This window comes from Aspergillus campestris, assembly GCF_002847485.1.
Source record: "Aspergillus campestris IBT 28561 chromosome Unknown P168scaffold_1, whole genome shotgun sequence".
In the NCBI taxonomy this organism is placed as follows: Eukaryota; Fungi; Ascomycota; class Eurotiomycetes; order Eurotiales; family Aspergillaceae; genus Aspergillus; species Aspergillus campestris.
The window spans coordinates 2,660,235-2,685,892 of record NW_020194336.1 but is presented as its reverse complement, the minus strand read 5'-3'; the positions used below and the strand labels follow the sequence as shown (position 1 = coordinate 2,685,892).

At 54.5% G+C, this 25,658-nt stretch overlaps 14 protein-coding genes across 14 annotated transcripts; 8 read left to right on the top strand and 6 right to left on the bottom strand.

Moving 5' to 3' along the window:
- Positions 1–107: 107 nt before the first annotated feature.
- P168DRAFT_323728 (uncharacterized protein) lies at positions 108–1,084 on the bottom strand. Its single transcript, XM_024840725.1, has 2 exons — positions 899–1,084; positions 108–788 (listed from the first exon to the last, which is right to left on the bottom strand). Exons 1-2 carry the CDS (start codon positions 1,007–1,009, stop codon positions 210–212), a joined length of 690 nt encoding a protein of 229 aa, XP_024697229.1. The 5' UTR covers positions 1,010–1,084; the 3' UTR covers positions 108–209.
- A 269-nt stretch (positions 1,085–1,353) lies between these two features.
- On the top strand, positions 1,354–3,785 carry P168DRAFT_286732 (rRNA (cytosine-C5-)-methyltransferase NOP2). The gene has a single exon (XM_024836410.1). The coding sequence runs from the start codon at positions 1,390–1,392 to the stop codon at positions 3,649–3,651; it is 2,262 nt and encodes a 753-aa protein (XP_024697228.1). The 5' UTR covers positions 1,354–1,389; the 3' UTR covers positions 3,652–3,785.
- A 226-nt stretch (positions 3,786–4,011) lies between these two features.
- Positions 4,012–4,634, bottom strand: P168DRAFT_323726 (uncharacterized protein). The gene is made up of 2 exons (XM_024840724.1): positions 4,573–4,634; positions 4,012–4,470 (listed from the first exon to the last, which is right to left on the bottom strand). Exons 1-2 carry the CDS (start codon positions 4,594–4,596, stop codon positions 4,198–4,200), a joined length of 297 nt encoding a protein of 98 aa, XP_024697227.1. The 5' UTR covers positions 4,597–4,634; the 3' UTR covers positions 4,012–4,197.
- A 916-nt stretch (positions 4,635–5,550) lies between these two features.
- On the top strand, positions 5,551–6,882 carry P168DRAFT_278197 (uncharacterized protein; the record flags this gene model as incomplete). The annotated part of the gene is made up of 3 exons (XM_024835669.1): positions 5,551–6,041; positions 6,123–6,552; positions 6,658–6,882. The coding sequence occupies 3 exons, from the start codon at positions 5,551–5,553 to the stop codon at positions 6,880–6,882; spliced, it is 1,146 nt and encodes a 381-aa protein (XP_024697226.1).
- A 321-nt stretch (positions 6,883–7,203) lies between these two features.
- P168DRAFT_278196 (uncharacterized protein) lies at positions 7,204–7,714 on the bottom strand (the record flags this gene model as incomplete). The annotated part of the gene is made up of 2 exons (XM_024835668.1): positions 7,204–7,579; positions 7,665–7,714. 2 exons carry the CDS (start codon positions 7,712–7,714, stop codon positions 7,204–7,206), a joined length of 426 nt encoding a protein of 141 aa, XP_024697225.1.
- Positions 7,715–8,153: 439 nt separating this feature from the next.
- P168DRAFT_314699 (NADP-dependent oxidoreductase) lies at positions 8,154–9,155 on the top strand (the record flags this gene model as incomplete). Its single annotated transcript, XM_024839818.1, has 1 exon — positions 8,154–9,155. One exon carries the CDS (start codon positions 8,154–8,156, stop codon positions 9,153–9,155), a length of 1,002 nt encoding a protein of 333 aa, XP_024697224.1.
- A 903-nt stretch (positions 9,156–10,058) lies between these two features.
- Positions 10,059–10,594, top strand: P168DRAFT_20111 (uncharacterized protein). Its single transcript, XM_024833039.1, has 2 exons — positions 10,059–10,288; positions 10,368–10,594. The coding sequence occupies exons 1-2, from the start codon at positions 10,182–10,184 to the stop codon at positions 10,507–10,509; spliced, it is 249 nt and encodes an 82-aa protein (XP_024697223.1). The 5' UTR covers positions 10,059–10,181; the 3' UTR covers positions 10,510–10,594.
- An 85-nt stretch (positions 10,595–10,679) lies between these two features.
- On the top strand, positions 10,680–12,417 carry P168DRAFT_228309 (CRAL-TRIO domain-containing protein; the record flags this gene model as incomplete). Its single annotated transcript, XM_024833124.1, has 4 exons — positions 10,680–11,636; positions 11,695–11,736; positions 11,789–11,888; positions 11,948–12,417. The coding sequence occupies 4 exons, from the start codon at positions 10,680–10,682 to the stop codon at positions 12,415–12,417; spliced, it is 1,569 nt and encodes a 522-aa protein (XP_024697222.1).
- Positions 12,418–14,064: 1,647 nt separating this feature from the next.
- On the top strand, positions 14,065–15,904 carry P168DRAFT_308550 (CFEM domain-containing protein). Its single transcript, XM_024839208.1, has 8 exons — positions 14,065–14,241; positions 14,299–14,440; positions 14,493–14,677; positions 14,725–14,761; positions 14,814–14,884; positions 14,937–15,319; positions 15,371–15,438; positions 15,497–15,904. Exons 1-8 carry the CDS (start codon positions 14,158–14,160, stop codon positions 15,802–15,804), a joined length of 1,278 nt encoding a protein of 425 aa, XP_024697221.1. The 5' UTR covers positions 14,065–14,157; the 3' UTR covers positions 15,805–15,904.
- A 401-nt stretch (positions 15,905–16,305) lies between these two features.
- P168DRAFT_278192 (uncharacterized protein) lies at positions 16,306–16,785 on the top strand (the record flags this gene model as incomplete). The annotated part of the gene is made up of 2 exons (XM_024835667.1): positions 16,306–16,502; positions 16,581–16,785. 2 exons carry the CDS (start codon positions 16,306–16,308, stop codon positions 16,783–16,785), a joined length of 402 nt encoding a protein of 133 aa, XP_024697220.1.
- A 235-nt stretch (positions 16,786–17,020) lies between these two features.
- P168DRAFT_294582 (superoxide dismutase) lies at positions 17,021–17,710 on the bottom strand (the record flags this gene model as incomplete). Its single annotated transcript, XM_024837966.1, has 2 exons — positions 17,021–17,608; positions 17,666–17,710. 2 exons carry the CDS (start codon positions 17,708–17,710, stop codon positions 17,021–17,023), a joined length of 633 nt encoding a protein of 210 aa, XP_024697219.1.
- Positions 17,711–18,608: 898 nt separating this feature from the next.
- Positions 18,609–19,749, top strand: P168DRAFT_301290 (oxidoreductase, short-chain dehydrogenase/reductase family). The gene is made up of 3 exons (XM_024838506.1): positions 18,609–18,773; positions 18,854–19,168; positions 19,243–19,749. The coding sequence occupies exons 1-3, from the start codon at positions 18,658–18,660 to the stop codon at positions 19,655–19,657; spliced, it is 846 nt and encodes a 281-aa protein (XP_024697218.1). The 5' UTR covers positions 18,609–18,657; the 3' UTR covers positions 19,658–19,749.
- Positions 19,698–21,591, bottom strand: P168DRAFT_332169 (putative general amidase; the record flags this gene model as incomplete). The annotated part of the gene is made up of 3 exons (XM_024841651.1): positions 19,698–19,889; positions 19,966–21,244; positions 21,298–21,591. The coding sequence occupies 3 exons, from the start codon at positions 21,589–21,591 to the stop codon at positions 19,738–19,740; spliced, it is 1,725 nt and encodes a 574-aa protein (XP_024697217.1). The 3' UTR covers positions 19,698–19,737.
- An 8-nt stretch (positions 21,592–21,599) lies between these two features.
- On the bottom strand, positions 21,600–23,833 carry P168DRAFT_286725 (putative pyridine nucleotide-disulfide oxidoreductase). Its single transcript, XM_024836409.1, has one exon. The coding sequence runs from the start codon at positions 23,450–23,452 to the stop codon at positions 21,782–21,784; it is 1,671 nt and encodes a 556-aa protein (XP_024697216.1). The 5' UTR covers positions 23,453–23,833; the 3' UTR covers positions 21,600–21,781.
- Positions 23,834–25,658: the final 1,825 nt, after the last annotated feature.

The following is a 25,658-nucleotide window of genomic DNA, read 5'->3' as shown; positions in this document are numbered from 1 at the left end:
CTCGAGCATACTACATACCTCCCTAGCAGTATTGCCCTTGCCTTGGATAGACCTACGGAATTGAACGATTTTCTAGCATATAATGGAGCAAGTAGAACTGATGTGCCAGATTTATGAGAAATTAGTGGCTCTTGTTGAACATACCCATAAGCACAATCCAGCCAGGTATCATAGGTGGTAGGTACAATCATCCATCAATCAATCAGTAATTACCGACTCGACCCCCAAGCCCCCTTGAACAAACCTCTCAACCTCTCCGCCTCCCCCTTATCCCCAACCCTCTGCTCCAAAAACCCCTGCAAATCATCCCAAAACGCCTCCGTCCCAAGCACTCCATCCCCGCTAGCCGCTGCCGCCTCCGCCGTCGAGGGCTGCTCCCGCTCCTCCTCCTGCTGCTGCTCCTGCTGCTTCTCAACAACCAACGCACCCCCCATAACCATAACGCCAAACTCCACCGCCTTCCCACCACTCAACATCCCAGGCTCATCAGCGACCACCTCCGCGATCGTCTTCCCGGACACCGGCTTCCGCTTATACAGAATCTTGATCTTCTCGAGCGGGACCTTGTTCCCCGCGGCGTCGGCGACGACGCGCGCCTGCACGGCGTCCTTGAGGTCCTCGACGGTGGTGGTCGACAGCGGGGCGTTGGGGACGCTGAATTCCAGAACGGGGTTGCGTGCGGATTTCACGTGTACCGTGATCGATTTGGATGAGCCGGGGGCGGCGCGCTGGTTGGCGGTTCTTTTGGGCATTGCTGGGTGCGGGGAGGGGAGTTTGGGGAGGACGTACTGTTTTTTTGGAGGGTAATGTTAGTGGGTTGTTTCTTTGGTGTTCATCATGGGAATTCTTCTTTTGCTGATGCTGCTTGCTTTGGGGGGAGATGAGAGGAGGGACATACCGGTGCGCGGAGGGGCACTCGCTCCGGGTCGATGACATAGTCGGCGGGGAGTTTGACGGGTCTGGAGTCGAGGGAGTTGAGGAAGGATTTGATGAAGCTGACTTCTGTCATTTTGGCGTGTGTTGAAATTGAATCAGGGAGATATTAGGTGGTAGGATAGGCAAGAGAGGGAAGTAGATAGGTGAGTGGACTGGTTTGATATCGGAGCTCAAGGCATTAAGGTGGGCAGTTGGCAGCTTGCGGGAACTTGCCTGTTTCGGTCTGATGGGGTGCTGCTTTACTCAGCTCTGGTAAAGCGGCAACAGTTGGCGGAAGAACAACAGCCTGAATTTACAGGCAAAAGTCTACATACACCGCCTTCAACTGCCACCCTCCACCGCCGGCGGAAAGAAAAGAAAAGATGGGAGAAAAAAAAAATCCACCCGATCTGTCGCATAACAATTTCACCCAATTCCTTTTTTTTTTATATTCCCCCACCTTTAATCGTCACAATGGGTGTAGGACGTCGTATGAAGAAGCAGGGCCCTCCGGCCCCGCTGGATGCGGAAACGATTTCGATGATCAAGAAGCGCAAGGCTGGTGGGGATGTTCAAGGAAACAAGACCGAGAAGCGACGGAAGGCCGAAGACCTCAAGCCTGTGAAGGCTCCCAAGAAGACCAACGGAGCCGCTGTGAACGGAACGACTGCTAAGAAGGTGGTGGAGGAGAAGAGCAAGGGAAAGAGCAAGCCTGTCGAAAAGAAGCGACAGATCTTGGAGTCCGACGATGAGGATGAGGATATGTCCGGCATCGAGGAAGCAGACATGGACGACGAGTTTGACGACCTTGATGGTGTGAGCGATGGATCGATGGGTAGCAGCCAAGAAGAAGACTCGTTGGTCGACTCGGACGAAGAAGACCACCCCCGCGAAGCCATGTTCTCCGACGACGATTCCGATGCGGAGGAGAAGTTGACGGCGGCCAACATCGAGGGTCTGTCGCGGAAACTCGACCTGGAGAGGGAGGCAGAGGAGGAGGAAGCAGAGCGAGAAATGCAGGAGGCGGCCATGCAGACGAACATCGCCGGCGACCGTCCGGATGTGTTTGGCACTGAGACTGGACACCCCGGTATGGCGCCCGACTTGCAACTCCTCCGCACCCGAATCACCGACACGATCCGCATTCTCGGCGACTTGAAGACCCTGGGCCAACCGGGCAAGTCGCGCGCCGAGTACGTTCAGTTCCTCATCAACGACATCTGCACCTACTACGGATACACGCCGTACCTCGCCGAGAAGCTCTTCAACCTGTTCTCGCCGATGGAGGCATTCGCGTTCTTCGAAGCGAACGAGACGGCGCGACCCGTCGTCCTCCGTACCAACACCCTGCGCACGAACCGTCGGTCTCTGGCGCAAGCGCTCATCAACCGCGGTGTGGTGCTCGAGCCGGTCGGAAAGTGGTCCAAGGTCGGTCTGCAGGTGTTCGAATCGGCGGTGCCCCTGGGTGCGACGCCCGAATACCTGGCGGGTCACTACATCCTCCAAGCGGCATCGTCCTTCCTCCCCGTCATGGCCCTCGCCCCTCAGCCCGACGAGCGTGTGCTCGATATGGCCGCCGCCCCCGGTGGTAAGACGACGTATATCTCGGCGCTGATGCGCAACACCGGCTGTGTGATCGCCAACGATGCCAGCAAGCCCCGTGCCAAGGGTCTGATCGGTAACATCCACCGTCTGGGCTGCAAGAACACGATCGTCACGAACCTCGACGCCCGCGAGGGCTTCCCTCATACCATCGGCGGTTTCGACCGGGTGCTCCTGGACGCTCCCTGCACCGGTACCGGTGTCATCGCCAAGGATCCCAGCGTGAAGACCTCCAAGACCGAACGCGACTTCCTCGCCATCCCGCACATGCAGCGCCAACTGCTGCTCGCCGCCATCGACTCGGTCAATCACGCGTCCAAGACGGGCGGCTACGTCGTCTACTCTACGTGCAGTGTCACGGTGGAGGAGAACGAGGCGGTGGTGCAGTACGTGCTCAAGAAGCGCCCCAACGTGAAGCTCGTCGACACCGGCCTCGGTGACTTTGGCAGCCCCGGTTTCACCAAGTACCAGGGCAAGCACTTCGACCAGAAGATGACTCTCACCCGCCGGTACTTCCCGCACCGCGAGAACGTGGACGGTTTCTTCGTCTCGAAGTTCAAGAAGACCGGTCCCAGCCCCACGACCACCGCCCCCGCCGATGGCGCCGCGGCCTCGGCCGACTCCAAGCCCAAGAAGGCCTCCAGTGCCTCCTCTGCCGCTAGCACCGACGACGAGGACGTCATCGACAAGACGCCGATCACGGATGAAGATGGTATGGTTCCGGATTCCGAGGGCGGCGCCTTCGGACCGTTCGAGGACAACGCGGACGACGATAAGGAGCGGATTCTGCGTGCGGAGCGCAACCGCCTCCGTCGCAAGGGCCTCAACCCCAAGGCTGTCCTGAACAAGCCCAAGAAGGCCAAGGACGAGACCAAGCCTGCGGAGACGCCGGCACAGGAAGACAAGAAGGATGCGGCCCCGAAGCAGGCGGAGAAGAAGGCGGACAAGAAGGACGAGAAGAAGGCGGACAAGAAGGAGGACAAGAAGAAGCCCAAGAAGGAGACCAAGAAAGACACCGTCCCCGAACAGGCCGAGAAGAAGATCAAGAAGGACGATAAGAAAGACGCTACTCCCGAGAAGAAGAGCAAAAAGCCCGCCGCCGACGCGTCCAAAGGCAAGAAGGGCAAGAAATAATAACCTCATCGACTGTATAGATGTGTTTTGAGGAGGGCAAAAAGCATCGTGATTATACTCTGGCGGATGGCGCAGTCATGTCTGTTTTCTTTTTTTGTTGGATTATGTAGTAGATATTGTTCGTCACTGAATTCAATAGATACCATTTATTTATTTGTGTCTTTCTATGAGATAGATGGTATGGTTCATGTCCACCCGACATTCCTATGGGGACATATACTGCTAGAGTACGGAGTACTTCAACCCTGCCTACCTATATAACGAGATGGATGGTGTTTGATGTCAAGACCCTACCACTCGCCAATTGGTGTTTTTGTGGTCGAATGATTACGATAAAAGACATGCCAATAGATGGGTAAAGGTCAACACCCTGATGATATTCATTCTGACCTTGCAGAGAAAAACGCCCAGCTTTTCCAGGCCCCCAGCCAAGAAACTGCAAACCGCCCAATTCTCCAGGATTAATCAATAAATACAAAGAAGAAATAAAAGATAAAAATAAAATAAATAAGCCGCAACGTCCCTTGCGAATCTGACGATCCCTCGCTAGGAGCGAATCGAAGAAACCGCCAGCATCATGAACACAAGAAAGACAATCAAACCGAGCACCGCGGGAAAGACACTATCTGCGGAGTGTTGTTCCCAAGGATCATGGTTGGGCGACGCATGGAGATCATTGGAGAAGGTATGATACTGGTGTTGTAGCGCTGGGTTGGGCGCCATGTTGATGGGCTGGGCGGGGTCTGTCGCGACGTCATGGTCTGGGGGGTGTATTTCATGATGGTGATGGTGATGGTGATGGTCATGGTGATGGTGGTCCTGAGTGGGTTAGTCTAAGGCCTAGAGGGCTAAAAATAGAGGGTTACTAGGAAGGAGGAATCCTTGCTAGGAAAGGAAGGGAATGGAATGAAATGAACATACTGGGGGTGGATGGTGGTCTGCCATGGTTAGTAAAGCTACACTCAACCCATCCTACTCACAAGCGAAAGAAGGAAGAAATGATATAGGGTACTAATTCTTCTTGCTGGATTGAAGAAAAGTCCAAGATTGGAAATGAAGCCAAACTCTATCCAACCAGGCACGTGCAGCACGCCTGCATTAAGGCTGACGGATTTCCACAACAACTTCCTCCACTGCTCCGCCACGATACTACCCTATCCTGGTGATCAGCCATGTCATTACCCCAACCAGACCGGAACGTTGATTTGGCTCATGCCAAGCTAATACCTATACGAATAGCTGCTCCTTCTCCATCCAATCATCCAATCACTCGGAAAGTCGCATGGGACGCCTTACAGTCTGCAAAGATGACTTGTCGCAAACCCCCTTTCCAGTCGTGAAGAACCTCTTCTTACCGCCCGTGAATTGGGCTCAGACCGGTTCGGGTGCGATCGACAATGCCCAGGAGCTTTCGACTCAGCCTCGATCAAGGTTTTTCTTCAAAAATAGGAACCAATGGCGGGCGTCGACTGCTCTGTCATGACAAACCTACCGAGCCATCGAGCGTATGGGGTCATCCCCGAGCGTATGCAGAGGTCGGATGCCCCGGAAGATTCGATTCAATCGAGTATGACGCTGCGCTGTGCATCTGCAGAAAAGTCAAGGCTCACATTGGGTTGGTCCTCTAGGTAGAGACTAGAACCGACGCCGAGGGGCCCTCGGCCTCAGCCTCGTTCAGGAATCAAACCCTAGTCAATAATCGCAGCGGCTAGTGGACTTTTGGACAATACGATATGCTTCCTGATGAAGGACTACCGTCGCTCGCGATAGATGTATCTCCTCGAAGAAAGATACATAAGAAGAGCTGGTGCCCTCGTAATTCTTGACCGCATCTAAAACACATCAACCGCATCACAACGGTCTCCCTCTTTCACGATTCATCATTATAAATCCACCATCATGTGGTCTGTGATACCCATCGTATTATTCTCCCTCGTGGCATCCGCCTCCCCGGTGGACCACAGCCTCACCCGACGCGACTTTTGCGACGGAGTCGATGCCATGCCTGTCCTCTACCACGAATACGGCAGCGACAAATGCAAGCCCAAGTACTCGTTGAGCGATGACGGCGTCTGCCGCCACACCTCGTTCGAGGCGAACCGCTGCGCGGCCTTCTGCCAAGTGCGCACCAACTTCTTCTACGGCCAGGAGCAGCCCTTCGTCAACACCTTCTGCCATGGCCCCGAGACCTGCACCATCACGTCAACGCACACCCGCACTGTCGGCTGGTCCCTCAGCATCACCCCACAAATCCAGAACGCGCTGAAAGTGGGCGTCTCCGGCGGCTTTTCGGGGAGCTCGGGGGATGCCGTTGCGCATTCCTACTCGATCAAGCTGGAGAGCGGCCAGTGTGGATATTTTACCTTCGTGCCGGTGGTCAAGAGCGTTTGGTATGTTTCTTCCCCCCTCCACATCTCCTTCATATAAGTTGTCCCTGTGTACATGATAAGCAACTAACTGAATGAATAAAGCGGATCGCTCTCCACCCAGAGCCAACGCGTCATGTTTTCCCCTTGGCCCGTTCATTGGTGCATCAACGATTACAAAACCACCGGCAACGTGTGCGGGGACGAGCTGCGCCTCAACCCGGACGGGAGCGTCGACGGCGAGACCATCTTCGTGCGCACCAATTGCGAGAACCGCATGCCACTCCCCGCCAAGGAACAGGACGCTGTCTACCAGAAGCCGGGCGTGCCCATGGACCGCGGAACGCAGGAGGCCTGGGCCAAGGCGTGGGGCAATGGAGACCTGACGGCCGCAAACGAGGACACAGCGGTGAAATGCGAGACGAGCGACGGGTCCGCAAAGATCGAGGACTGCAGGCACGCGTTCCTCTCGCTGCTGAAGTATCCTGACATGGAGGCTCAAACGGGGAAGAAGGGGAAAAACTTTTGGCTTGGGGTACGTTCTTCCTTTCTTATCACTTTTTTTTTTTTTTTTTTTTTTTTTTTTTTTTTTTTTCATCAACACTTGCTTTTGCACATTGGAAGTCTAACGCTTGCATAGTATGTCCACTCGTGCGCCGTTGCTCTGGAGTACGACTCGGACTGGGACGAGGGTTCCTGTGGCATCACGCGCGGTGATGCCGCCATGGCTGCGTACACCATCTCCGACAAGTGCTCGGATCATGGCAAGGGGCTGGTTGGCGGGAGCCGCAAGTTCGGCAAGGACAAGTGCCAGGCTAAATTGAGAATTGTTCACACGGAGGGGTTACCTCCTAGTCCTTCTTGAAATAGCGGAGGAAAAAGGGGATTGCTGGATAGGGCGAGGCTCGGAGTATGCTTGGTTAGAGTTCAACCTCTCAGATATAATTTACTAGATCTATCTAATTAATAAGAGTAACTGATGGCAGTTACAGATAGCTTAATCATATAACTCAGCAGTTTCAACCATGCAGACATGTACTTGCTCGTTTACTCGCTTCATCGCTTACAGGCCACTTATGGAATAACCAAACTTATCATTCTAGCACCTACTAGTTATCAAGTATCCACCACCACCAACCTACCACACTTCCTAGACGTTATAGTATACTCTACCCAAGGTAATACACTAAGCACCATCACCCCTCTCAGCATCCAACACAAAAATCCCACCCACATCCCCAGCAACAACCTCCTCCTCCACAATCAACACAGTAAAGAACCTCGCCTTCTCGTCCCCCTCGCCCACATTCTCCGACCGCACATGGTGACATCCAGGCCCCTCATACCACGTCTCGCCCACCCGGCTGATAATCGGCTCCTCGTCGTTCATCTGGTTCAGCACCGTCCCGTCCGCCACCACCGCGACCACCGCCGCCCCGCCGTGCGTGTGCGCCGGCGTCGCCGCCTTGCTGTCCATGCTGACCATGCCCACTACGACTGCTTTGCCGGGGATGTTGGGCGGGTGGTAGATGTTGAGGACTTGGAAGGTTTCGCGGGGGCGGCTTGTTTGGTTAGTATTGATGTTGTGGTATAGTATAGGATTTTATAGTATGGGGTGTCGAGGGATAGGAATTGGTAATGACTTACCCCTCTACATGGTAGGATTCGCCGATTTTGATCACTTTGGGAGATGACATTGTGATCTATCTCTTTGTTTTGGTCTTTGTTTTTTTGTGGATATGGATTATATTGATTTCGTCTGTGGACTGTATAGAAATATGATCCAGAGAAACGCCGTATAGATATATGATATATCCATGACGATATAGTCGTACAGTCTAGGCCATCCGGGGCTTCCACGGGGGATGTGAGGAATTCCCTTGATTGGAAGCCTCTTCGTATTTGATTTGCTAAGACTTCGTGGACAAAGAACGAGGGTGAGTATAGACGATAGGAGTACCATGGCTGGTGGTGGTACGGATGACGTGTGTACCGCTCAATCTAGGGGTTCAACTCGATTGACTTCCTACTGCTACATTACTTAGGTATAAACATCTGCAATCCCCACAACCAATTGACAAAACAAACAGTGTCAAAATAAGAAGAGTTAAATCAAGAAAAAAGAAGATGAATAAAATGCGCGCCCTTATCCAACCCACCCCAACCTCCCCCTCCTCCGCCCTAATCCTAACAACAGACAACCCCATCCCCACAGCGGACTCCACCACAATCGAGCACCTCATCCGCGTCCACGCCTGCTCCCCCTGCGCCAACGAACTCAACTGGTCCACCTACGTGGACCTCCCCGCCCTCCGCGCCCTGATTCCTTGCCCCGACGTCGCCGGCACGGTCGTGACCGCGCCGCCAGACTCGCCCTTCCAGCCGGGCGACGCCGTCTACGCCCGCACGAACTACATGCGGCCCGGTAATGCGCGCGACTACACTATTGCCCTGATAAACGAGCTCGCGCGCAAGCCGGCATCCCTGAGCTGGGCGGAGGCCGCCGCCGTGCCGGTGTCGGCGCTGACGGCGTGGCAGATTCTGTTCGTGCAGGCGGGGGTGGTGGTTGAGCTTGAGGCGGGGCTCGAGGCGGCGAGGGCTCAGTGGAGTGGGAAGCGCATGCTGGTGACGGCTGCGGCTGGGGGCGTTGGCTTGTGGGTGGTGCAGCTGGCGCGGCTGCTGGGGGCGGAGGTCATCGGGACGTGTGGGAATGCGCAAAGCGAGGCGCTGGTGCGGGAGATGGGTGCCGAGGTGCTGAACTATCGGACGACGGATTTCCGGCGCTGGGCGGAAGACGATGCGAATAGGGTCGATGTCGTGGTCGATAATGTGGGCGGGTCGGCGCTGCGGGATGCCTGGTGGGCTGTGAGGGACGGGGGCGTCGTGCTCAGTATCGTTCAGCAGCCGGGGCTGGCGCGACCGCAGGAGTGCTTGGTGGAGAATGTGAGGGAGGTGTTCTTTATTATGAACCCTGATGGGGAGCAGCTGCAGCAGATTACGGAGCTGATTGAGGAGGGGAAGTGTCGTCCGAGGGTGGACAGCGTGTGGCCGCTGGAGCATGCCAGGGAGGCGTTTGCCAGACTGGATGGGGGGCATGCCCGGGGAAAGATCGTGTTTGATTTGTCCTTGAATCAGTAAGTATTTGTGAGGGGATATTGCTAGAGTGGCATGTTTATAGTGTCTTGTCGATGGCTTCAATAGTACTCCATGTTTGAGGCCTCAGCCGTGCGGCATTAACAGCTATATGCATTTTCAATTGACGTATCATAGAAGTCGTACGATCTTAGCCACTGCACCAATATATCGATCGGGATTGTGATCGGGTTTGATGTGACCAATATCCTAACATTTGATATTGATACCTGGATGCTAAGTCACTGAGCTATCCTATATGACCCGACCTGCGGGCATGCTCACACTTCCAGACAACTCCTCCGACGAGATTATTTCAATCGGTCCAGAAGCAGGTGTTGAACGTATCCAAACTTTGGGCTCAGACATGGCTGAACGGTATATATGACTGATCAATCAAAATTGGACACCTTGCACAACTGGGTTTTTGGCTGCTCTGCGGAGGATGCCTTTTTTACTTAGGGGTAGAGAAGCGTCGGTCTGACTAGATGACCTCTTCTAGCCGGCACTACTCGAGCCCTCTGTAACATCGAGTCAAGCGATGCTTGCTCCCTCGGCAGCTTAAGGGTGAGCCTTTTCCCTGTTTGAAGCCTTCATCACATCAAGCTTCTTACAAACATCTTGTCGAACGTCATCAGTCTGGCCGTTCAAAGTGATTGTTTGATGGTAAAATGTCTCGCCACATTCACAAGGCCCAGATCTGTGGAATCCTGTGACTTCTTTCCTTATTTCTCGCGCTCCAGATACTGCACGAGTCTTGAATGATGATTGGGGCCATGAATTCATCGTTGGCGTTCTTTGCTGGACTCCGATCGCGCTCAGTGGCGATCACGTGATTACGTGTCTGTATACACACGACGAGACAAATTGAGATCTCGTAACTCAACTCCCACATCACAATTACAGAATCCCTCCCGGAAATCTACCAAATGTGGGCAGGGCATAGAAAAGAGGGGAAAGTATTCATGCGTCACTGGCTTATGGCGATCTTAGTCCTTTTCAATAGACGATCCCCCACCCCTCCGAGCATACATGTCCGGCTCACACGAGATAAGTCACGGCGGTTCCTGCCGCTGTCAGTGGAGGGAGAGTCACACTTGCGATAACCATGATAGATACACCGTTAGCAAGAAGTCAAGGTAAGGAAGGCAAACTCAATAGCTCATAGATGCGGTTGGTTGATCTGAGACTCGACGTCGATCGTCTCCGCATTGGCAGGATCCCCGCAATACCTTCCCCGCCCGATGGTCTGTTCGCCTTCGCCTTGCAGGTCTCAACGCTTGGCTCCAACCAAGTTACATCCAATTCAGCGAAAACACTGAAACGCCGAACCACGGCAGGTCCCCTCAGGATTCCCTAGCGGGGAGCGGCCGAGGTCTTCTGTGGTCATTTACATGTGGCTGCAGGCGCGGGATCCTTAAGTAAATATAGAGATGGAGCCGGTAACAACCTTACGATAATTCTGTCAGAACGAAGCTTCGACTGCTGGAAGACATCACATTGCCAACTTCCGCAAAATTCCACGGCAACATGACCGTCGTGCCGGACACCTTCAGTGGCTACGTGCACAATCTCACTCCCGCTCAGGAGGCTAAGTTGCGCGATTTGTGGGTCTTCTTCTTCACATCCGCCGCATCGATCCTCACCAGCGTGTACGACGTCAAGCTACCGGAAGGCCCGCCCAGCAAGCTCTTTGAAGTACTCGACAAGATCACGGAGCCGACAGTTGAAGCGGTCATTTCTGCGCTCAAGGACGCCGAGACCAATGAGCACACAGATGCCTCGGCGACGGACAGGATAGAAGGCTCTGGCGGTGACGGCGACAATGTGGAAAAGAAAGACAGCGGGATCGGGGGAGAACACAGAGAACAAGAAACGCTCGATAAGGTCGAATCCCTGATCAATAAAGATGAGGCCAAGAAGACACTGCGCACGGAGATGACCACGAAAAAGATCACTCCGGAGCATTTCTCCGCATTGTTTGCCCAGTTGCGCCAGATGGGTATGCAAGAATCGGAGATCAAGACCATGGAAAAAGTGGTGGCGAGGATGACGCCCGAGGAGATGTGCTTCGCAGTCATCAAGATGGTCAAGCAAGAGCATCCAGACAGCCTACTGCTGCGGTTCCTACGTGCACGCAAATGGGACGTACGCAAGGCCTTCACCATGGCGGTTTCGGCAATTCTATGGCGGAAGGAGATGGAGGTCGACGATGATATCATGCCCAAGGGGGAGCTGCACGCACTGCAGAAATCGCGCGATCAGAAACTCTCGGCAGCGGAGAGGAAGGAGGGCGCGGATTTCTTGGAGCAGCTGCGTACGGGGAAGAGCTTTCTGCATGGCGTTGATCGCCAGGGACGGCCGGTGATCTATGTCAGAGTCAAGATCCACAAACCCGGAGCGCAGAGCCAGGAGACGCTGGAGCGATATATAGTTCATGTCATTGAGTCGACGAGGATGGTTATTGCACCTCCCGTCGAATCTGGAGTGCGTGTTTTCTCTCTTGAAAGAGGAGAGAATTACAGGCTAACGTTCGGTTCCTTAGACTATTGTCTTCGACATGTCTGGTTTCTCTCTGTCGAACATGGTATGTTTTACGACTCCGCCATAAAATCATGCAGTCGACATTAACGGAACAGGAATACCAACCGGTAAAATTCATCCTCAAGTGCTTTGAAGCAAATTACCCCGAGTCTCTGGGAGTGTTGCTAATCCACAACGCCCCATGGATTTTCTCCGGTAAATCCTGACTCGTATTCCCCCCACAATTAACCCTCACTAATTAAAAAATGAAATAGGGGTCTGGAGGCTCATCCACGGGTGGATGGACCCCGTCGTCGCCTCCAAAGTCCACTTCACTCGGTCGATCGAAGACATCAACCGATTCGTGCCACGCGAACAGGTTCCTCGCGAGCTTGCTGGTGACGAAGACTGGGAGTACAAGTACAAGGAGCCTGACGACGACGAGAACGCGATCATGCAGGACACGGAAACACGCGACAGTCTCATGTTTGAGCGCCTGATGAGCGGCATTCACATGTTTGCGGCCACAGCCGCGTGGATCTCCGCCACGACCTTCGCGGGCGGGAAGAGAAACCAAGCGACGGTGGAAGCGGTCAAAATGCGTCGGGATACAACCATCCAGAAATTCCGGGAGAATTACTGGCGGTTGGATCCGTATGTACGGGCTCGCGCGCTGATTGATCGGGCTGGGATGTTAAATCCCGGTGGGGCGGTTGCCATGGGTCTTGAAGGTAAAGGGGGTTAGTTGGGTTTTCTTTTTTTACTTCTTCTTCTTCCTCTTCTTCTTCCTTTTGTGTAGTTTTGTGCAAATTGTTGGGGTATAATGCCTGTCTGACTCCGTCTGGTATGGTACTCGCAGGATTCTAGGCGTGCATCCTTCGAGTAGCTTAATTCTTTTCCTTGCACTTAAGTGAGCCTGATTTCCAGCTTTTCCCAGGATGGCAGGAGCAATTCCGACGGTGTGAATAAGAGCAGTAATGATCATCGGCAGCAGATGAGCCTCTTCGCTGGGCTCCACTAGGCTACTAATCCATCCGACACAGGAGATAGACCGAGACACGGGACCCAGGCCTACATCTCCTCGGGGGTTCCGAATCAACCGCTGCTAGCAATCAAGCGTCTATAGTCATTTCCCATCCGGCGATCTCGGTGGATTGCAACCTGGCCAAGCTGCGATTCAAGGTATCCCCGGACGGACCAATGTTGGCATCGCATCGGAAGCCTCCCGAGAGACCCAGTTCCTAACTTCCTAGGACGTAAACTGAAGGAGCGCCTGGTCGGCAGGAATCAGCTCCTTGACTAGTGTCGATTACCGAGGACAAATTGATCACCGCCTGTGCATATATCGACAGAAGTAGGCTGGCGGCCTGAGCCTGGAAGCCCGGAAATCGACTATCCACGACGTACTATTTATATGGCTTCAATCTATGCCCAAATAAGTAGGGCCATAACAAATCAAGGCTCGCGTGCGAAAGGCTCTATTTAGCGGCGACCTCCACAGTGATACTGCCAATAACTCACCGAGAACGACTAAAATCAATCGGGGACCCCTGGGATGTGGATCTTCTTTTCGAACCGTCACTCACTAAGCGTGGATCCACGGTGGATCTGCTCCCACGTCCAGAAAATCAAGATCCCAGGATCCGTCGTGCAAAATAGGATTCGTCCCGCCACACCACATTAGCTGACCGTTGAGATAATATAGGTGAGACATTGGGGGGGCAACTTTGGAAGAACTCTATTTCAACAACTTGTTCGAACACGTATGGAAGCAGCCCTATTGTCGATATCAGCTTGACAGGACTCGGGACAGCTTACGCAGCGACCACAAAAGATGATATTGGGACCTGAACGTGCCTGGAAATTTTTTCTCGGATACAAGATGAAAGACCCACGCTGCCAGGCTTTGTAGAGCCAATTGCACAGCTGGTGATGGAGCTCTGAACGTGAAAGGCCCTTTTGGAAAATTGGCCCAGTGGCAACTTGACTTTTTTTCCCCCCTGACTAGGGGATCTGGCCTGCCGGCTATGCGTCTCCGTGATGGTAGCTGCGAAGAGATGAAACAGTGGATATCTGACTACCACTTCGGGGCGGATGGAAGCCGAAGACGCATTGGTAGTATTGGTCCAGCAAGGTCAGACCTGGCGAATTATTGTCCGCTGTTCGAACCCTAGGTGGCGATCTCTCTTTCGAACCACCTTTTCACCGAGGTTTATTTGACATCTTGAATTTCGATATTATTCTTGTGCTGCTCCGGTGGACCGGGGTACAGAGGAATTAAAAAAAGAAAATTCAATTGGTATCCGCTCTTCACCACCCCCCCTTCCCACCATCGATTCCACCCCCTGGTGCCTGCACTACACAGCTTCCAGCTCCCCCATATTTGGAGGACTGGCCCGGATTTCTCGGAATCAGATTGTCTCAGACTGATGATTGCATTCCGCTTCCGCTCTTTCTTTCCGTCAGAGGCATCATCAATCCGGCCATGATTCTGCGACGTATATTGATGCTGGCCCTTCTTGGGCTGGTGGCGTTCGTTGCGGCTGCGGAGCAGCTTCCCCAGTGTGCGGTACGTTCCTGAGTTCATCTATATTAATATCTGGTGTCTCACCTCTGACAGTCGTAGGCTACCTGTCAGAAAGACACTCTCGCGGACAACACGACGTCATGCAGCACGAAGGACCTGCAGTGTCTGTGTGACGATAAGAAATTCCAAGATGCTGTGACAGTTTGTGTCACGGCGAGCTGTTCAGGGCGAGAGGCACTGAGTAGGTTCTTACTTCTCTGTCTATATGCGTGCATGAGTACTGATTCAGACAGCGGCGAAGCACGTCAGTTCTCAACAATGCGGCGTCCCGCCGCACAAGGGCCACCCTGAGGTCGAAGGCGCGACGCTGGTCCCGTTGATCCTGGCCGGGATTCTGTTCGTGGTCCGTATGGCGGCCAAGATCATGGGACTGGGTGGTGGCTGGGGACCCGACGACTATACGATTATCGTCGCTGAGGTGGGTAGTTGTTTGCATCTGATGGAGTGCTCTTCTGACGTGAACAGGTTTTGGGGATTGCCATCTTTGCGCTGAACGTGGCCAGTAAGTTCACTTTATTTAAATATACACTCTGGATAGAGATTAACCCTCCCAGTGATCCACTATGGATTCGGTCAAAACATGTGGGACATCACTCCGATGGATAACATCACCGTCGTGTACAAGGTGCGTCCGGACAGCCCACCCACACGCTACAACACGCCACTAACAGCCGCAGCTCTTCTACGCCTTCGTGATCATCTACAAAGCGCAAATCTCCCTCGCCAAAATTTCCGTGTGTCTCTTCCTTCTGCGCATTTTCCAGTCGACCGCCTTCCGCTGGACCACCTACATCATCATCGGATTGAACGCCGCCATCGCCGCAACCTGGATGTTGACAGACTCGCTGCGATGCATACCCGTGCATCTGTCGTGGACGGCCTGGACGGGTGAGGAAACGGGCCAGTGTATCGACTTCATGACGGTGACGTTCGTCAACGCGTTCGTCAACATCGCGGTCGACACGGCCATGGTGCTGATGCCCGTGTACGAGATTTCAAAGCTGAATCTGTCCGCGCGGAAGAAGGCGGGCGTGAGTGTGATGTTCGCGATGGGTCTAGTGTATGTCCTCTCTTCCTTTCTTTTCCTTGCATATTACTAACGGCAGGACAGATTGACCGTCGTCGCCATCCTCCGAGTAATCGTGTTCTGGTTCAACCGCTGGGGAAGCAACCCACTCGGTAAGCCCTCTCCATCCGAAATGTATTCAAAACGACACGACACTAACAAAGGATACAGTGGAACTCCAACCCATCGTGCACTGGTCCGTGATCGAAGTCCAAATCGCCGTCCTATGCGCCTGTCTACCAACGACGCGTGCCATGGTCGTGCATCTCTTCCCCTGCCTGGTAAACGGCTCGGGAGCCAACTCGACACAGCAGCCGACGGCGCCGTCGAAGATGTTCGGCGCCAGTCGCCAGCCGGGCAACATCTCCATGACGGTATCGTACTCGGTGGACTACAACAACAAGCCGCACCAGTCGGACCAGAATAGTTTTGTGCGACTGGTGGAGATGGATCCTATCCGTGATGATTCCTACCCGTGATGAATGAGCTTTATGTTCGGGTTGGATATAGGCGTTGGTAGCTGGTTATTATAGCACGCTGGCTACATGTATTATAGCTTAATCGGTAGATATGGATGGGGATGGAGTTTGAAAATGAATATCAAATTAAATAAATAAGGATAAAATATAGATATTCGTCAGTATGAGAAGAATGACTAAGAACTGCCTCTGTGGGTCGTGGATCCACCATGATTTGCGCGGATTTGAGCATATACTACGGAGTATACGGTCATTGTTCTCTATTTGCTTGTCTTCTCTTGGATACTTATTTTACTCTCTTCTCTCCTCTTACTCTACTCTTACTAGAACTCTAACCCTAAATCTCTCTAACTTTAACTCTATTATCATCTACTTATATCACCTCCCTGATATATCCCATCCTAACCGCACATACATCGCCCACCACTGTCTCTATTACTACATCCTCCATATTCTTCTACTCTGTACAAAGAGAACAATAAATCTCAATAATAAATCAAAATGTGCGGCCCTCCCCGCCCCAGCAGCGGCAATCGCATCGCCATCATGCACAGCACCAACAACAAAAAGACCAGCCAATACGCCATCTGCTTCCACGACCGGACGGCGACAGACGCAGGCACGCGCGCCTTTGTTCGCTTCAGCGACGCAGGCCAGTGTCAGCGGCTGCGTGGGAGGGGTGTTAACTTGCGGATTGAGTATGTTCTTTCTTTCTTGGTTGATCTTCCCACGTGTGGGTACACATGTATAGATAGGATGAAGCTAATAAGCTATAGAAAACACGGCGACTTGACAACCTCCGCTCAGCACCACCCTCTACATGCGTTTCAGCTACCACACGGATGGGACGAGCGCGAGTTCGAGCTGCCGGAGCGGTTGGATCTGGGGGTGTCGGAGAGGGGCATTGTTGGGCGCAGGGTGACTGTTACTGTGGATGGGGTGGATGGGTGGGTGGATATGGGGGTTGTGGGGTATGATTGATCTTTCTTCTTTTTTTCAAGGTTTATTTTTGTGCTTGGTGTTGGTTGTGTTTCTGTGCTATTGGGTAGGGTAGTTTGGTTAGGCCGCTGGTTCGGTCTTCAAGTTTATATAGATGTATATTAAGTATGAGTTGTATTTATTCTTTCTGTGAGGGACAGCATAACAAACCTAATAGGTATACAGACATGTATATAGTATAGTATTTCCAATTCAACCCAAAAGAATAGAGTCAAATCTAAACCTTCGGAGCGTCCTTCTTCCCACCCGCATACCGCGCCTCAGCCTCCTTCCAGTTAATCACCTTCCAGATAGCCTTCGCATAAGCCTTCTTATCATTCTTATACTGAAGATAATAAGCATGCTCCCACATATCCACCCCCACAAGCGGCACCGCATCAGTGATAGGATCCTGATCCTTGGCACTAACAATGCTCAGCTTCCCGCTGGGCGCATCACTAACAAGCCACCCCCACCCGCTGCCCTGCACAGCGAGAAGATTCTCCTCAAAGGCTTCAGTGAAGGCCTTGATGCTTCCCCACTGCTCCTTGATAGCGGGGGCCAGGGTGGGCGCGGCCTTGTGGATGTGTGTCTCGGGGCTGTCGAAGGGGGCCAGGTTCTTCCAGAACAGCGAGTGGTTGATGTGGCCGCCGGCGTTGAACTGGACTAGCTTTTGCTGCTTGATGAGCTCGGGGAAGTCGGGCTTGGGCTTTTCGAAGGCCTTCGCTTGCGCGGTGAGCGCCGCGTTGAGCTTGTCGACGTAGGTCTTGTGGTGCTTGTTGTAGTGGATGTCCATGATCTCTTTGGAGATGGCGGGTTCGAGGGCCTGTTTGGTTAGTTTTTTGTGTACTTTGCTTGTATGAAAGGAGGGGTAGAGACGTACATCCAGCTTGAAGGGTAGCTCGGGGAGGGTGAATTTGCCGGCCATGGCGCTCTGCTTCTTGCTCAGGGCGAGGAGGTCTGCGTCTGACGGTGGCGTCGGTGCTGCAAGAGCGGCAGGGAGGAGGGAGAAGAGGACGAGGGAAGGGAACTTCATGGTTGCGGTTTATGATATGATATCACGTCACTGGGCCAGTTGATCGTCGAACGTGTGGACCGTGGAGAGGACCGTGAGAACTGGGGTGAGGGAAATTGAGCGCTTTTATAGACGATCAGAATGACGCCAAGCATGCTGGTTTACCCGGTCAGCTCCCGGAGGAGCAGAAACGAGATGAAGGACAGCAAGGCTCGGTGCCCGAGGTGCAGGCGTTGTCTGGGATAGGGCTAGTTTGGGGGCGTGATTGGAAGGATTGGGCGCTGATTGATAGAAATGCCAGCAGGATGCCAGGATGCCAGGATCACGTTGAGCCGGGAGGGGAAATGATCATCTGTCGTCAGCATATTTGATGTGCTTTAGTCTCTTAGCTCTTAATTATACCTTGCTTTCGCTCTCCTATCCTATAATTCCTGTGGTTGACTTCTTATCCTATCCTATTTTTATGACCGGTACCTGTGGCAGTGCACGAACTAGACCGTTTCTCCCCCAGCATTCTGCAAATGATTATAGCCTCGTTTCATCTAACCATGCTTTTGTGTAGACAATCTACTTCATCTTCTAGTCAGATATAAATCGGCTTAATACTGTATCTTGTCGCGATCTTCGTACATCAGGAACAAGGTTATGAACAGATGGATGATGTGAATAAGATCGATGAATAATTATCCCGATCCATTGATGAATTATGTACATGACTAATCCATGCGGGGCCGAACCTCGGCATCTCCGTCGGTTACGTTAGCCTTCTTCTACGTCTACTTCTACATAAACTCGTCAACAAACAATACTTCATACTTCATACTTTCAACAATTATAAATCATAAAGAAAAGAAAACAAAATGTCCGTCCAAGACCAAGTCTCCCTCGACAACTTCAGCAACATCTTCTCCCTCGATGGCAAAGTCGCCGTCGTAACGGGCGGATCCCGCGGTCTGGGCTTGCACGCTGCGAGTGGGTGTGTCTCCTCCTCATTCCCAATTCTCAAATAGTATAATATATACACGTATATACGGAGAACTAATAATCTATATAAAGTCTCCTCCAAGCAGGCTGCTCCAAAGTCTACATCACCAGCCGCAAAGCCTCCGCCTGCAACGAAGCCGTCGCCGCCCTGAACGCCCTCCCGGGTAAACGACCCGGCGCACAAGCCATCGCCGTCCCGGCCGACAACTCGCGCATCGACGAGCTCGAGCGGCTCGTCGCTGAGGTCCGCAAGACCACCGACCGCGTCGATATCCTCTTCGCCAATGCCGGCGCTACCTGGGGCGAGAAGTTCGATTCGCATCCCCCGGAGGCGTTTAGCAAGGTTATGGATTTGAATGTGAAGAGTGTTTATTATTTGATTCAGAAGTGGGCCCCCCTTTCCTCCTTATATACATATATATGTTTTATGTATAAGGTATATGTATGCTAATACGGTATAGGTTCACCCCCCTCCTCGAACCCCACGCGACAGTCGCCGAACCCTCCCGCGTAATCGTCACCGGCTCCGTAGCCGGCATCGCGCTAGGCAGTCTCGGCCCCAACGCCGCCTTCGGATACAGCGCCTCCAAAGCAGCCGTCATGCACCTGACCCGCAATCTGGCCGTTGAGCTGGGCCCCCGCGGCATCCTCTGCAACGCCATCGCGCCGGGGTTCTTCCCCTCCAAGATGGCCAGCGGGCTGATTGAGAAGGCCGGCGGCGTCAAGACTATGGAGGATCATAGCCCTAACCGTCGGCTGGGCAAGCCGGAGGATATTGCGGGCCTGGTGGTGTTTTTGGCGAGTCGGGCCGCGAGTCATTTGAATGGGGCGGTTGTTACTACTGATGGGGGGAGTCATTTGAAGGGGAAGCTCTAGTCTTTTTCTTCTTTCGTGATATTTGTTTCTTCGTTTGTTTCTGAAGTTCGTTAAGTCTATCTTTGTATATAGTTATAGAACTACAGCTTCGTCTCCCGTCCCTCGACATGGACCGCCTGGTCCACAATCTCCATCGCCCGCATCAGCTCGTGGTCATGCTGTCTGGGCGTGATAACCTGCACGCTCAGCGGACTGTCCAGGTAGACGCGGCGATCGACCGTTTTCTCGTTCCCTACATCAGCATCATCCATTAGCAACCATCAATCAAAAAGGGGCAAAAGAACCAAGGAAAAAAGAAGGGAACATACACAACCCCCGATTCGCCTTATCCCAACTCCCCCCAACAGGCCCCTCCACCTCACCTTCCAAATCCGCCTCCCCAAACCGCCGAACCGGCACACTCCCCGCCGGATAATCAAGCAGCACCCAGCTACTCGTATACCCCACAGCATTATAGCGATCCAGCTGCGGCACCGGATGCGGCGCCACCGGATGGATCAGCGCATCGATGCGCCCTTCTCCCGCCTGGCCCACCTCCCACAAACTCCGGTGCAAGTCCCGCTCAAGCACCCCCCGCTGCGCCTGCAGCTCCGCCAACTGCGCCACCGTCAGCGGCTTCCCGCGCTTCATGCGCTTCTGCAGCCACGGGATGAGCGGCTCGCCTGTGCGCTCGAGTATATCCATCATCGTGTTGCCGCCGTCGATGCCCATCAGCCGGCCTGCGACTGTCTGGCAGCGGGTGAGTGCCTTCGGCACGGGTACCTCGACGACTTCCACGCCGGGTGTGCGGCGGAGTGCAGTGGCGACTTCGTCGACGACGCGTGCGATGGGCGGGAGGGGCGCGACGATCCCGTCGCCGCGGAGGATGCCGATCTTGAATTTCTTGCCTGAGGGCTGTGGGGAGGGTGAGGGTGAGGGCCACACGCCCGGGATGCAGTCTTCGGCGAAGAGTTCCGCGCGGGGCACAATCTCGCGCATCAGGGCGTCGAGGTCGGCGACGGAGCGGGCGAGCGGGCCGGCGACGGTCTGCAGCGAGATGCGGTCCTTCCCGGCTGGCTGGCCCATCTGTTGGCCGGCGAAGGGGACGCGGCCGACGCTGGGCTTGAAGCCGTAGATGCCGGCGCACATGGCTGGGATGCGGATGGAGCCGCCGATGTCGGAGCCGAAGCCGGCCATGGAGCCGCGGAGGGCGAGGAGGGCGGCTTCGCCGCCTGTGCTGCCGCCGACTGTGAGCTGGCGGTTGAGGGGGTTGAGGGTGCGGCCGAAGAGGTGGTTGGCTGTGTCGAGGGCGCCCATTGTTTGGGGCACGTTGGTCTTGGCGATTATGATTGCGCCGAGGGATTCAAGGAGGGTCACGAGGGGGGCGTCTGCGGAGGCGGGTTGGAAGGCCAGGGCGGCGAGGCCGAGGCTGGAGTCGACGCCGGTGATGTTGAAGGTGTCTTTTAGGGTGATGGGGAGGCCGTGCAGGGGGCCGATGGGCGTGCTGGTGCGGCGGAGGTGCGCGTCGAGGTGTTGCGCGCGGGTAAGCGCCCGGTCGAAGAGTGGTTCGGTGAGGCAGCGGGTGAGCTGGTGGGCGATGGATGCTCTCTGATTAATGTTTAGCTGGATGTTTAGATGTTGTAGGGCCGAGAAGCAAGTACCTTACAGAATGCACCCACGACCTCCTCACAGGTGAGTTTCCCCCCAGCTATCTCTCCCATCAAACCCCGGATATCGTACTTCTCCGTGATGTCCAGCTCGTGCGAGGAGAGAAGTCCACACGTTCGCGGAACGTCCATGACGTTGACGCGTCCATAAGACTGGACGTCGGTGACGGACTCGGCGGGGGAGAGCATCCCCGCGGGGATGTGAGCGGGGGAGAGTCGCCATTCGGGGGGGATCTGGGCGGCGAGGTGCGCCTGTTTGCGCTGGGCGATTTGCTGGTAGGAGTCCATTGTATAATATACAACATACAATTATAACTATAACTGTATATCATGTATGATTGTCGTTGTACAATAGAAGTTGTAGAATACTCCGCAAAAGAGGAGATGGATAGCCGAGATTATGTAAGAACCGAGGTTAATATCAACAGTATCTCGATATTTTGAATACCTTCATGAAATATGTATAGAGAAAGGTAGATTAAAACCGCGACACATCCTTCCCAAACAATCTATTCAACAGCCACCGGAACCCCACCCGCAACTTATTCCGCCAACTAATACTCATCGTCAAGTACGCCGAATTCCACACCAGCGACGCCATCCGCCCCGTCAGCTGGCCAGGGAGGTACTTGCCCACCTGCTCGGGCAGCTGCATCAGCGCGCGCGCGTCGCCGATGTACGCCAGCGTGCCCATGTTCTGGAAGGAAAAGGGCGACGCCTGCGCCAGGTCGCCCGCGTTGAGCCGCGCCGCCAGCCACTTGGCTTCTTGGAAGGTAGCTTGCGCTGTTGCGGGCGGTGCGCCTGTCTCGGGCATGGCGTTGTCGCCTAGGGCGTAGACGTCTTGAAGCACGGCAGTTGTGCCGTCCGGTCGCTCTAGCTGTACCCGCAGCTGGCCGTCGACGAGGAGGGCGCCGACCTTGGGGGCTTTCTTGACGCGCCAGCCGGAGTTGTGCTCTACGGAAGATTCCGCGGGGGACGCCGCGGGGAGGGCCTTCCCGTCTTTCAGTTGCGCGGACCGGGCGGGAAAGGTAGGAACCTCGTCAAGGCCCGTCCGGATCAACTTGTTCATCGTGTTGCCCGTCACCCACACGCACATACCCACGCCGACCTCGCCCTCTTCCTCCGTGCTCAGCGTCAGACACTTCTTAGGGTCCATGTAGTGCGGGGGCTGCTGGCCCGGTTCTCCCCAGCGGAGGCTCTTAACATGGTGAGAGGTCTTAATCTCAATACCCTCCTTGCGCATAGTGTTCATCGCGTATCGCGACAGCGACTCGTCGAACATGGACAGCACGGTCGGCGCGACGTCGTACAGCGTAATGCGCGGAATGCCCTTTAGCGTCGGGTACAGCTGGATGAGGTCGGAGTAGATGAAGTCGCGGAGGTGGGCAGCCAGCTCAGTGCCCGTGGGGCCAGCGCCCACGATAGTAAAGTGCAGCAGCCACCGCCGCATGTCGGGCGTTGTCGTCGGCAAGACAGCCAGCTCGAAGCACTCTCGCACGCGACGCTTGACGCGCTTCGAGTCGCCGATGTCCTTGAAGAAGAAGGCGTTCTGGCGCACGCCGGGCGTGTTGAACGTCTTGCTGACGGCGCCGACGGCAACCACGAGCCGGTCGTAGGGCACGTCGAACATCTCACCTTGTTCCCACCAGGCGGGAGAGGGGGCCGGGTGGGCGACATTCTCCTTCTCGTCTGTGTGCTCGCGCGAGGTCTCTGTCACGCCGCTGCGGACGACGGTCGATTCGCAGCGGATGACCTTGCGGTCGAGGTCGATGGAGCGTGCTGCGGCCTGGATGAAGTCGATTTGGGCGGATGGGTCGCGCACGGGCTCGACGATGTTGGAGAAGTCCAGCGAGCCGCTGGCTGTCTCTGTGAGGAGCGGGGTGAAGACGAAGTAGGAGCGGGGGGAGATGACGATGGGGGAGAACTTTTGGGGGTCGAGTTTGCGCGAGACGCCGTATCCGCCCCAGCCGGATCCGAGGATGACGACGCGCTCTTTCTTCTGCTGGTGTGTGGTGGTGGGAGTGGCTGTTGTGTGGTTGACTTGGGTGGCGAGGAGTCGATGGGGTTGGAGGAGTCGTGTTGGCCGTGTGCGTCGCACTGTCTGTCGTAGGCCGGGCGACAGACCCCGAACGGGGTTTAAGGCTGGCATGGCGAGGGTAGAACACGTTTCGTCGAGGTAAGTCCGGCGATGGGATTGACCTTTTGTAGTTCAGTCTGTCATATCTGACATCGACCTGCGGGTCATCATGACATCACGCTCGGGAGAACAGCAGAACCAGAAAACAGCAGAACCATAAAAAAAAACCATCGAGAGAACCGTAAAAGCCATAGAAAGACAGGATATCGCTAATCCAGTCAATTCCCGGGTCAACGGAGGCAATATGTGGTCCACATGCCGATATCACCGTCCACGAGGCATCTCACTCCGAGACCCTCCGAGGGCACGAGTCGCGTCGGAAGGAGGCGGATAGATGATAGCCAGTATGATTATCTCAACATTCAGCTGTAATTCAGGCACATGTAAGCATCGGTCGGATTCACGAGAGATTACTTACGGGAATCCACGGGAGGAAAGATTCGAGAAGTCGGAGAGAGTTCGGGTTTGAGGTCGGATTGGAGTCGGATGGAGATGATCTGTCGATCTGTGGAGCATGTGAATTATTGATTATACTATTGATAGAAGATTTAATTAGTATAGTACGGAGTACTAGTGGTCAATATATTGATCGTTAATATAATAATGGTCATCGTGGACAGTATCGTTAGGGTACATGTTATGGTTAATGGTTAGATAGGCTATACATCCAAAAGCTTCACTTGATATCATACGAATAGTCCTTCGAAAAAGGCAACAAATCCCCTCGATACGACCCCTCCACACTCCTCCCCCCTCTGGATCTCACCCTCCGTTCAATCTCCATCGTTCTCCTCCCATACCCACCATCATCAGTATCTACATCCTCCTTCCCCCGCCGTGAAGAAGCCCAAAGTTTCAACCGTCTCCCCCCCTCCTGACAAACATCCCCAATATCATCAACAGCCAGCGCAATCAACACCAATGGAATCGAAATCGCAAAGCCCACCCCAAAAATATACCTCGCCACAAACCCCAGATGCAACCTCTCCTCCCCGTTCTCTGCCCGCGGGAACTCCACGATGTTTATCGTAAACAGCGTCGCTATAAAACTCAGCGGCAGAAACACGATCGTCACGATCGTGAACACCATGATGATCTTTCCCTGCCGCGTCGTTCCCGCAGCTTGATCCCGCGCAAACCGCGCTTCGAAAGCGTTCGCATGCTTCTGTTTCAAATCCAGCAAGTCCGTAATGGACATGTAGATGCGCTCGGCTTGCTTGTCCATGCGCTCTATGTCCTTGAGATGCATGTCGATCGTGCGCTGCTGCTCTTTGAAGCGCTTTTTGACCTCGTATTGGGAGCGCTGTTGGCCGGCGTAGGTTTCGCAGATTGCGTCTTGCAGGTCGGACAGCACGTGTTGTTGGTGTTCGAGGACGGTGCGGATCATGTTGAGCTCGTCGCGGATGTCTTTGGCTTCGGAGAGGAGGTCGGTTTCTTGGCCGATGTCGAGGAGGTTGTCGACGAAGAGGGGCTGTTCGCGCTCCAGCTCATCTGCATATAAATCCAGCGGACTGGGTCGGTCAGGCTGGTAGCTGTTGCTGGTGGTTGGCCGAGGGGGAGGAGGGGGAGGAGTCTGCCGCGCGAAACGGCTCAGCTTGCGGTGGTTCTTGAGCCAGTCTGACGCCTGGGCGGAGGCGCGATTGAACAGGTTGAAGAGCAGCGTCTCGCGATCCGTGGCAATACCAATGCACGACTCGAACATGTCCAGAAACTGATACTCCTCGTCGCCCATGCGGTGGCGGTCGAAGACGCCCGAGCAGCGGTTCGTGATCGTGATGGCAAGATCGTACACCGAACGCACTGGCTCGCGCGTCTTGGAGTTGATATCCTCGATGATGCCGTCCAGCACGTTCAGCGGATCATTCCGCGGCTGGTCCCACCGCTGCGCGAACCCGGTGACGATCAGGTTCGTGCCGACAATCCACATCCACAGCTGGTCGACCATGAAGATCTTGGGCTCGCCGGATAGTCGCTCCCGGCCTTGGCCTTTCGTCTGGTACCGGTAGACTACCTGGTCCTGGTCGCGCGTCTGCGTGTCGATGTTGGGGTAAAAGAACTGGTCGAGGGTGCGGCGGATGTGTAGAGATGTGCTGGATGATGCTAGATGCGCTCTGATGAGCAGCTCATCGCGCGTCCGCGTCTGCTCCCCTCCTCCTCCGCTCGGCCCCAGCATCTGCGCCTGCTGGATCGCATCCTGCATCTTCTGTCTCCCCTGCGC